General features: G+C 54.8%; 1 protein-coding gene across 2 annotated transcripts in view; it reads right to left on the reverse strand.

Moving 5' to 3' along the window:
* LOC310880876 (gamma-aminobutyric acid receptor subunit beta-4) overlaps positions 1-8,408 on the reverse strand; it is a 74,683-nt gene extending 66,275 nt beyond the window's left edge. The window contains exons 1-2 of one of the 2 annotated variants that reach the window (XM_083797331.1): positions 5,870-8,408; positions 2,122-2,210 (exon numbers count right to left, since the gene is read on the reverse strand). In XM_083797331.1, coding sequence (XP_083653457.1) covers positions 2,122-2,210; positions 5,870-5,949 — 169 coding nt within the window. In that variant the 5' untranslated portion in view covers positions 5,950-8,408. The remainder of the gene's footprint in view (positions 1-2,121; positions 2,211-5,869) is intronic. The other variant, XM_083797330.1, reaches the window with a different exon arrangement.
* Between the last annotated feature and the right edge of the window lie 3,035 nt (positions 8,409-11,443).

An 11,443-nucleotide genomic window follows, 5' to 3' on the forward strand; every position in this document is an offset into this window, starting at 1 on the left:
GAACTGGTGAGCTCTGGAGACAGCGATGGTGCGAGGAGACCTCTACTCCTTTTCCACGTGTGCAATGCAAACGATCTCCAGCGTTCAGACCCACCCCTCAGCCCATCCTTCCCTTGTTTGTAAATGCTGCAGGGGCAATTTTTGTACACAGAAACTCATCCTCAAGGGCACAGGGCCAGACGTGCTCAGAGCTAGGGTGTCCCTGCGCACTGAGCACCAGCGGCACGATTGTGGGTGCTGCCAGCTGGGACTGTGCTCTCCTGAGCAGAGGGAAGGCCAAGAGAGGATGAAAGGTAATGGTGAGATGCATACAGGGAAAGAGAGCTACTGCTGTCTTTCTCTTTCTCTGCTCGTCTGAGGAGAATGCAGTTTGTACTTTGGGTATTCATGGTAAAATCAAATAAGCTGAGATGGTTTCCCCAAACCATCCATTTTACAGCCAGAAATGTGATGCATGCCCAGCCCGTGCATGGCACAGACCCGGCAGCATGGCCAGCACCTGTGCTGACGGATGTGGCGGTGTGCCCCGGGGTGAGCTGGCTGTCCCAGGGGCATGGGCAGGGTGTGCAGACTGTGAGCCGGGACCCCCACGGCTCCCCACGGCACCCCCAGCGCCCCTCTGCTCCGTGCCCCTGTGGAGCCAGGTCACCTGCTGTTTTACTGGATCAAAATCATCTCGGAGGCTTACGAGGTGGTTTTCCTTGCAGTTTTTATGTCATCTCTGCAGTTCTCCCCCTCATAAAATGCGACTGCACCAATTCTCGTGATTGGGGCTGGTCAGCTAAGAGGGCATTTCATGTTTCCCAGACAGACCCCTTAAATCAAATCCAGCCATATCCCACATTCAGAGGAGAAGACAAAGAGGGAGGAATCCATTTTTCTTGCAAGCCCCCCCAAAGCTGCACCCCATGCACTGAGGTGACCACCCAGCTGCCCCGTAGAGGGATGAGCATTGCCCCCACCCCACAGCCCCCACGAGGCCAGGGCCAGCAGCACCTCACACTGCCCTCCTGGCACCGGGGTGACTTCAAAACCTGATGGAATCAGTGGGGATATTCCCCTGCCCCCAGCTGCAAGGAGCTTTGGATCAGGCCATTTGGGATAAAATTCCTTCCTTGCCCACCGTTGGCATTTCTTCCCCTCGAAAGCCCCCGAATGAAATCCCTTCCCAGCAGCTGCCTGGAGAACACCTGGCCGTGGCTCCTGTCCTCCTGCAGGCTGAAGCTCCCCCAGATCCACACTCGTCCTCCTGAGCAGGAACTGGCATTGCCCGGAAAAACACAAAAACAGCCAAGCACGGCAGGTGAAGCCAGAAGTGCTCCAAATCCCCCCACTACGTGGCCAGTCGTGGGCTCTCCACTGCCTGCTTGTCTCCCATAGTGGACCTTAGCAGTACCCGGCAGGATGATGATACCCAAGGATTATTTCGTATCTTATCTCCACCAGGGTGGCAAATAACAGGCCTTCCCATTCTCCTTTCTGTTCACAGGGCACAAGAGAGGAATCGCAGGTCTCTCCATCTCCTACAGAGTAGCAGTGAGGACACCAGCTCCTCAGGGATTATTTTATCCCATATCATTATTGAGGGTTGCAGCCTGGCAGACTGACTGACAGCCCTGCCAGTGGACACCCCAACCTGCTGCAGGGAAAATAGCCAAAAATTCTGGCACTAGGAGCAGCAGAAGTGGTGGAAGTGTAACCTGTGGTCCTTGATGGAGGTAATATCAGAGCAGAGAAAATCCAGAGCATTTGTCCCAGCAAGAAGCCCCCAGAAACATCCCACCATGGACAATCCCCCATCTGTGTACAGAATCTGTGAATTTGGAGTAGGATTCCTTTTCTTCCGCACCCCACCCCCCCACCCCCCCACATTTCTGCTCTCCAGTGGCTCTCAGCAAGGTTGAACGTGGCCCAAGCGAGATTGGCTGACCCAAGCACTACGGAGCTCAGCACCCAGCATGGGAGCTGGGGGACCAAGGCAGGCACTGGGGCACCAGGGAGCCAGGGGTGGGAAGGAGCAGTGTGGGAAGGGTGGGAGGAGAGGGGTGATGGAGAGGAAAACCAGGAGGCAAGAAGGGGAGGTGAGGCAGGAGGGAGCACGCTGCAGGCCGGTCACCATACCTCCAAAGTCAGGCCTGAGGCGGACGTCATAGCCCTTTAGCAGTTTGTCCACAATCTCTTTCACCACAGAAATATTCCCAGTGGAGGGGCTGAAATAAAAAAGCACAGAGAGGTTGCTCGTCATCCTGCGCGCTCCCAGCCCCGTGGGTGGAGGTCCCAGCCAGGCAGCACCACCGCAGCACCCCTCACGTCCCGCGGCATCCCCCAGGACCCCTTGCATGTCCCGCACCCCTCAGCACCACGCACCCCGCACTGCCTCCTGGTGCGTGCCTGTGTCCCAGCCATCCCGCAGGACCCCTGCGTGGCCACTGCTCGCCCTGTGCTGCTGGCCACCAGCCCGCCTCGCTGGGCACTTTCTCCTCATCTCACCCAACACAGCGTGGAGCCGTCCCGCACTGAGGTCCCTGCTGCACGCCTGCCCCCAGCACGCAGCCTGCACTGTCACATCCCCGTGCAAGCGCTGCTGTCTTGCACGCCCAGCTGTGCCTTCGCGTTCCTGAGGCACAGGAAAAAGCAACGCTCCTATGGCCGTAGCACGCAGACAGTCTTTGGCATGTGAACATTCATTTTCTGCCACTCGGCATCACCATGGCTTCTTAGCAACGCGACTCGAGAGGCAGAGAAGGGAAGGAGAGTCCATCTTTCGCTGCGTGCCAGGGCCCGGCTCCTGTCCCTCCCAGCCCTCTGACAGCCGGGCAGGGGTTGCTGCCCTCCCTAGCGCTGCTCCAGCCCCTCCAGTGAGAAGGGGGCTCTCTCTGAAAGCAGCCCACGAGCCTATGCAAAGCTGAAGGTGGGAAACCGGAATGCAGAGGATGCTAAAAATATTGAAGCTATTCAATGCTGCGGGGTATACAGGTTCTCTCAACTGAAACCCAGCCCCTGTGCCAACCTCCATCCCCTGTTTTGCATAAGAATAGGGGCCCTGCCGGTGACAAGCGCTGCTCTTTGCAGTCACCCACCAAAACAGCATGTCTCCCTGTCAACACTGCCTCCCACATCCATCCAAGGCGAAAGCAAGGCGCACCGTAACGCTACCTCTGCCAGCCAGCCCTGCACCTCTCCGGACAGACACGGGGGTTTGTGCTGACATGTCCGTGCGTCCACACACAGACAGGTCTGCACCCTCTGCTGACTCTGCAGGGAACCTGCGTGGGCACGCACACATGCAGGCACAGGAAAGCACTGAACGTCAGGGCTGCAGCTGTGGCAGATGTGCTCGAGCGTGTGTGCATGTGCGTGACCCCCTCCAAGTCTGCGTGGAGGGGATTACAGGTGCAGAACCTGCTCTGTCGGGTTAGGTCAGGATGTCCACGCTGGGGTGTGGATGTGATTTGGGCAGGTACACGTAAACAGGCGTTTGTGGGTGCCAGAGGCTGGGCTCCCGGGTGGCCAGGCTCTCCGTACAGGTGTGGGTGGAGGCAACGGGATCGCCAGGGAGTCTGGGCATGCGTTGAGGTTCTGGATGCCCAGGCTGTGGATGTGCAGGGGTTTCTCAGCTGAGTAGTGATGTATGAATGTGAGATGGCATACCTCTCAGGCCCAGCTTCGTGCGTGGACAAACCGCTCAGCACTTGTGCTGGGGTTGTGCCTGAGCTGCCCTCCTGACTGGGCACCTTACAAAGAGATAGCTCTTGATTGCATCGCTTTGTTCACTGAAAAAAGGCTAGAGACGTACACACAGGTGGACATTTTCACAACACAGTGCCTGTACTTGCAAGGTCTGTCTGCACCTGTGGATTTCTATGCAGGTATGTGAGTTTTTGCATTGTGTTTTTGCGTATACACTCACTGTGGATTGATAGTGTGCACCAGCATTTATTCATCTCTAGATAGTCACTCCTGGGTACACATTTCCATATTCATAGATTTCCATATTCAGTATTTCTCAGGGGGGTTTAGACACTTCTCTTCAGCCCCTCACAGGCCCCTCACAGGCCCCAAGCTCAGAAGTCGTGTTGCCTCCTTCACAGTGGCAAAGAAACCGAGGCAGAGACAGCAAGCAGCGTGCCAGGGGCCCTGCAGAAAGGGGCAGAGTGGGAAGAGGGAGGCTGGGCTCCTTCCTCCTCCTCAGATACCAGCTGGCCCCGTGAGGGTATAAGCTGGCATCGTGTTTATGGGCAAGGTCTCATGTCTCTCAGTGCTCTTTCTGATCCAAAAAGCCATTTCCCTCCCACTGCACAGGCAAGTTGTGCATTTGCCCAGCTGTGGGCGAGCAGCTGCATGCAAGTGCTATTCCTGGCAAATGTGGGTCTGCATCCGCTGAGGGAGCACGTACATCCAGCCTGTGAACTGAATTTTTGAATACTGTGTCCCAGGCAGTGTGGGCGTGCATGTGCTTTACATACACACGTACATTTGCAGCCAAACAGCAACATACATGCACACCGTGCTGCTGGCGGGGGTGTGTGGGAGTAGCTGGAGGCATGTGCACATGGCAGAGTGGTTTGTCCCCAGGATGTGCAGAGATGTACATTGGGACTACGGGGGACTCTCGGTCCAGGATACAAGCAGGTATAAATGCACATGCAGGGACATGTCTGAACACAGACTACTGATGTGGGCATTGCTCTTTACACGATTGCTTGGACACCGCCTCTAGGCACGCCTGTGTGTGTGCCCGTACCCAGCAGAACCATGCCCAAATGGTGTGGAGAAGGTGGCCATGACTGCGCATGTGCGTGTTTATAACTATGGGAACATAAATCCTTGTATATACAGATCTGCAAGCCTGGGTAGGAACCTGCATCTGTGCCTCGGGAGCGCACTGCTCAGCGTGCGTGGCTGGGCAAGGCGATGCCCCAGCTCCCACCCCAGCAGACTTTGTGCACACAGGTACAAAGGCACCTGCCCACACGCGTGAGAAGGGAGGGTGAGGAGTAGGCAGCGCTGCTCTGGCGTGTGAAGGCGGCAGGTAATTGCCTGTGCTGGAGCAAACAGGTGTGCTCCGTACACCTTGTCCAGGCTGGATGGGTGCCTACGCCTCCGGCTGCTGGGATTGCTCGGAGAGCTCAAGGCATGCAGCAGGAACAGCTGCAGCTCGAGTGCTCAGGGAATCAGTGCGAGCGTTTGCATGGCTACACACAGAGCAGGTAAACTGTGCTGTGCTGTCGGCGTGTCGTGACACACATGCGTGTGCACCCCAACAGGCACCGATTAATGTGCGCATGCAGGGATGTATCTGAGTGGCTTGTCCCCCCCCTCCCGGATGATTATGTGGCATGCCATAAATCTGAGTGTAGTCACAGACGTAGGCATTGCCTCCTGTGCACCGCAGAGCCGGGGCTCTGGTGAAGGCACAGCACGCTTGGATGTGAGTGTGGCTGCGTGTGGACCGTGTGTGTGCACACGGGCATGGCCAAGGCAGCCCTGTGCCCGGCTGCGTATGCACACAGCTCGGTGCCGTGCACTCTCTCGGCTTCCACAGACACCATGTTCCCCAGCAAAACAGCTCCTTTTGCCATTTTCCCCCAGGTCAAGCACGGAGCGGGGGGGGGACGTGCTGCAAGTGGGCTGCGAGGTGGGCTCCGTCTGCAGCGAGCCTGCTCCACATCTCATGGATGAGCATCCCTCCTCCCCCTAAAATGTCACGGATTGGGAAATAACAGCAGCAGGCAGCAGGGGAAGCGATTTGGGGAAAGGACCCCCTCCCCTTTCCCACACGCAGATCGATGGAGAACCCCCCCCAAACAAAACAAACAAATCCTGTGTCAGCCCCCCTGTCCCTGCGGGCTGGGATCGCAATCCTTACCTTTGCGCACAGCAGGCGAGACAAAGAGCTGCCAAAGCAGAGACAATTCCACTCAATCTGTCTGCCTGAAATGTCCACATTTCCACAAAGACGAAGGATGAAAAAAAAATCTTTGGAGGGGAGGGGAAAGAAGGATGGATCTCCTGAAATCCCCCTCCAAGAAAAGGGGGGGAGGGAAAAAAAGAAACCAACCCCCCCCAGTTAGTGATTTCCTAGAGAAAGAGAATAATGAGAAAAATTAAAACGTGGGGGAAAAATATCCCCCCCCCTCCTTCAGTGCCAGTCAAAGAATTCGTTTCTTCTTCCTTTCAGCATCCTCTCAACAAGAGACATCCTCTGGCAATGGAGAAAATCCCAAGAGAAAGAAAAACAAAATGCCCCAAAATGGGCTTAGCAAAATGTGAAATTGAATCTCACAGGTACGCAGGAGAAGAAGAAGAAAAAAAAAAGGAAAAAAAAAAAAAAAGAACTCAACGTCCCCTGAGCACTCCACTTGGATTATTTTTCCTCCTGCTCTTTTGCCATCCGGTTCTGCAGATGTTGCATGGCTCCTGCTACCCACCTTCAGAGAAGAGGAGGAGGAGAAAGAGAGTGGTGTGTGTGTGTGTGTGTGTGTGCGCGCGCGAGGGGGGAGCTGTGAGTTATCTAGCAACACAATTTTATTCTGGATTTTACCTACCTGCTCCCCCCTCCCTCTTTATTTTCCAGGGGGGAAGGGGAGGCAAGGCAACCCCACCGCGCTGTTGTTTTATTTTACGGAAAGCTGGGGCTCATCGCTTGGATGGGTTGGGGCTTTTCTGAAAGGGTTAAAAAAAAAGGGGGGGGGGGGGAAGGGAAAATCAAACGCAACCCGATAAATGAAGAAATGCATATATGCATGTGTAGAAAATAAATAAATCCCTGTCTGCGGGAAGGGCTGCTCTCCGAGGGAGGACTGGATCTCTCCCTAGTGCTGTTGCCGCAGCTCCTGTGGAGTTTTGCTGCTCATTGCAAAGTCACAAGAGGAGGGGAGGAGAGAGGGAGTTTGGGGATGGGGAGGGGGACTCTCCGGGCAAATTGGGATCCTGACGTCATGGCTGACAGCATTAACCCCTGCTGGCTTGCAGAGGGGAATTCGTGCTCTTTCCTGGGGAGGGGGGAGCAGGGGAGAGACTGGGAGAGAAAGGTGGGAGCGTTTTGGCAGGCAGGGGGATGCTCCTGGACAAGAGTGGCTGAGCTGCAGGAGCTGCTGGGTGCTGGGGTTGTCTGAAATGGTGTGAGCAGCAAAGGCTGGGCTTCTTCCTTCAGCCACAGACATAAAGGAGAAGGTGATTTACTGAAAGTCCCTCCACGCCCCAGGGCACAGGGGCCTGGTGGACTCCTGGGGAGCTGGGGAAGATCTAATGAAGCTTCTGGTGGGGTTGGGAGTTTCTCCAGGCCAGGGAAGCCCAACTCAGCAGGGATACTCAGCTTTCCCCAGGGAGTGCTGCATTACAGGCACAACAAAGTTTGGGAAAAGGGAGCCTAAACTTCCAGAAATGCTGCTGAGGCTCAGCTCCAGGTGCTATAGTTTTGCCCCCTGACATGGTAACCGTTATTGAAATCTTCACGGTCAATCTCCTGTGTATCAGCTTCTGATTTTTATCTTAAAAAAAGTAATATAATTAAGGAGCTCTGCATCTCTAGATCAGGCATGTGGCGATGGATTTCCATGGAGGAATTTTTCCTGGGAAGAGACCCAGCAGCACTGTGAGCGCAGAGCAGAAGCTGCAGCCCTAGGAGGAACCACACGAGCTCTCCTGTCCAGAGGTCTGGGCAGCTGGGAGCGGACCCTCGGAGAAGGGGGCTCCCCTCCTCCTGTACCCTGCCGACGCTGGCTGACACCTGTGTGTGGAAGCTCTCCAAGCCCTCTGGGCCAAGAGGGCAGAGCAGATGTGTGGCTACAGCTGGGCAGGATGAGGCTTGAAAGCCCCTGATGGTGGAAAATGGGCCCTGCTCATCCCCCATCATACCTGTGGCTGGAGGGGTTCACCTTTGCTAAGGGGCTCTTCCAAAGCAATAGGAAAATTGCCGCAGAATTTTCTTGCAGATATTTTCCTGCAGAAAAAGAACCAGCCCAGCAGATCTGAGCTGTACTTGGCCAGGCTCAGCCCCAAGCCCCAGATCAGACAATTCCACCATTTCCACGTGGCAGACTGTCTCCTTTTTGGTTGCTCGTGGCTCATCCGGAGTGCCCAGCCTCGTGCTGCAGGACACAGCCAGCCCTGGCACAGACACATGGGGACCCTGTCGTGTTCCCCCCCACACACATGTGCCCCTGGGAGCCCTGAGCCCGACACGAGCAGTCCCAGCTCCCCTCGCTGCCAGCCCTGCATGGTGTGGCATTAACCTCACCGACTGCTGCTGCAGTGCACAGATCTCCTGGCAGCAGCATGTTTCTGAAACACTTATTCCGAATTAAGCTGCTGGGTACCAGAGAGAAGCTCCTGGGGGAGCCGAGCAGCATTTGCCTCTCTCTGGGCACCAGAGGCCCCATTTAGCCCCCCCGGGCCGTTCCCCTCCTTCCTTCTGTGGCCCGTTAGCACTGCTCCGTCCCACCAGCTGTGATTGCATGTTACTGGCAAAAAGGTAAGTGGAAAGCAAATGTCAGAGGTATACATGAAGAGGAAAATTATGTTCACAAATGGTGACATTTGTGCTTGCAAGTTCACCCAGTCGGGAGCAGAAACCGTGTCACATGAATTATCTGACCACTCAGCCACAACGTGAAACTTTGGGAAGCCAATTGCTTAGCAGCAAATGCATTCAAAGAAACCATTGTGTGCTCTTGAATAATCTACCTGAAGCCATGTTCACGAATAAATGACTGCTCTGGAATTAGTCACCCATCTCTGCTGAGTCTCATTAAGGCTGATGCGCATTTGATACGTGAAGATGCTCACTGAGGTGTTTGTTTCTCTCCCTCCAGAAGACCGGCAGCCTCGAGCCTCCCCCCAAAACCCCAAGGGCTGTGTCTTCCTCCCCTTCTTCTCTCCAGAGAGAGCCCAGCAGTGTTTCTTTTTTCTGAAGTTCATATTCTGAGTCCAAATAGAGCTATGAGAGGCTGCTGGAGATGACATGCTGTGGCTGTAATCATCCCAAAGAGGCCATGGAGGATTTTGTTCATGGCCTTTTGCTGTCCTCCGCTATTAAATCACTCACGTGAACTCCCCCCCTGCTTGTTGCTCTGCTGCAAGCTCCACGCCATGACCTCCCTTCTCATCCTGTGGCCACCCCTGGCTCCAAGTCACAGGGTCACAGGCAGTGTGACAGTGTTGTGCCAAAAGCCTCCACAGATCATGGCAGATCATGGCTTCTGGTCTATAGCCACCATAGTGCAGGTTGTCCCCCACCCCCCTTTTATTTTTTTATTTTTGTTTTTGTTTTATTTTTTATTTTCTCTTTGGTGTTTAACTGTCCAGCACTTGCTGTGTGTCTGTCCATGTGCCCCCTCCATCTTTGGGTTCGTGCCATGGGGGAGAGAAATCAGTGCTGCCCTGAGGGGCTGCACAAGTAGTGCAGCAAGGCGGTGCAGTTCCTTTTGCAGTTCCAGGTCTTGGGTTCCCAGCAGGAAAGGTTTTTCCTCAAGCCATCCCGCTGGACAAAGGCTCCACCAGCAATTATAGTGTCACGTAATCACCCTCAGGCATTGGCCCTGGAAAAGAAGACCACAAGTCACTACCCCCATGTAATGATGTGGTAGACATCAACCAGCAACTGCTCAGACAGCTGGGACCATCATTTCTGGCAACCCTGTGCCCTTTAAATCACAAATCACTCCCTAACATATCAGCCCCGTGAGCCGCTGTGCCTGGACACACCATGTGCTAGAAGCTGTATATATCCAAAGAAATATCCCAAAGGCATAGTCTATAGTCAGGGTTCTCCATCTTTGCTGAGTTAAAGATCTTTCATCACTTTGCAAGATAGTGCAGAATTCTCTGGAGTGAGCGGAAATGTTCGCTATTTTTAGGAGCTGTGAATGGGTGAACTGGTGAGCAGAGCTTTGCACACAGCCGCGCATCTTGCCTGTGCTCAAATCTCTTTAGCCAGAGGATGGAAAGTGTGGCAGGAAGGATTCTCAACAGAGATGGGTTCACGCACCACCTCCCATTTCAGCCATCTTTTCTTACAAGTCTGCAGACCCTGTCTGGTTTGAGCTTTCTTTCATCTGAAAAACAGTACGGCCTAGTGAAGGCCCTTCGATTATGAGTGTGGAAGTGCTGTGACAGCTGTGGTTATTGAGAAGCTTTAGCTCCTGGATCTGCAGTGAAAGAACAGCTCTCTGCATGGTGGTGTCCCCATGCCACAAACTCACAAGCCATGCGGACAGCCCGTAGAGTGGCAGTGCCACTACTCCGGGCCTGTGGCACAGGGACAACCTGCTCGAGCCGTACCTGCATCTGCCGTGTAAGCTGGTGACGAGGGAGACGAGTGAGCTGGGGCCACAGGGCAGCCTAAGGGGCTGGGGCACCCAGGGAGGCCTGAGTTTGTTCCTACATGTGTGCCAGGGGAAGTAGAGCTCAGACCCTCGGTCCTCTCACGAATGCATGGATGGCTCTATGTCCTCTGGCTACATGCTTTTGTGTGGGCATCGGGGCCAGCTCCTCGGCCACGTGAGCCTGCCTGGTGCTGCTTACTGCAGCGACGTGTCCTCAGCTTATCCCACCTGCACATCCCACCTCAGGGCTGTGAACCCCTGGTCTGTGGAAAAGGTTTCCTCGGGTTGGAGCTTAGCACATCAAAGGCCCCGAGTTTAATTTCCATGACTGCGATTCAGAACAGCAGCGGTGCCCTTTGGGACTGGCATTTCCGATCATGTTACCACTGGCAGTGCGAAGGGCCCAAGGCAAGGACAAGGAGCCCCAGCCCCTGCAGACCATTAAGAAGTGACAAAAAATGCCTCCCCGCTCCTTATTGCTAATGGTGGGGATCTGCTCTGACACGGAGCGTGTCTGTTGGGCATTCCCCAGTTTCAGAGGCTGTGGCACTCCTCAGTGCTGGGGATGCTCCCTCCCATCTGCATCAGCAGACCAGCCTCCTTCGCAGCCAGACCTCCTGGGTGCAGTCCTGCAGCCAGAAAAAAGTGCTGCAAGTTGCAATGAAGTGGGCTGCAAGGATCTAAGTAAGAAAAAAAATATTCCTGAACAGCACACGGAAGGGTGGGTGGCTTCAGCCCCCATACAGGTCTCGTGCTTTGAGGTCCTCTCAGCACCACCACCCAGGAGGCAGGAGGAGCCCAAAATTGGCGTCTGGGATCCGCTGGCCAGAGGGACAGGGAGTTTCCAGATCAAACCTTGCAGGTGCTACCTGAAGCTGTCTTCTCCCAAAGCTTTGTCACATTCACTTCCTACATTGAGGAGCTGCAGCAAACACAATAAAAGAAATTGTGCCTGCAGGCTGCAGGGGACCCAATTCCCCCATTAGCCTGATGCTGGTCAAGCCCCCACCTACACAGGCACATAGGAGTGAGCAAGATTTCATCTGTATTTATCCCAAAGCTCCTGATGGTCTCCTCCATGGGCAGCGACCCAGTGGTTGTAGACAGAGGGGCTC

Source organism: Anser anser, assembly GCF_964211835.1.
Source record: "Anser anser genome assembly, chromosome: 13".
Taxonomy (NCBI): domain Eukaryota; kingdom Metazoa; phylum Chordata; class Aves; order Anseriformes; family Anatidae; genus Anser; species Anser anser.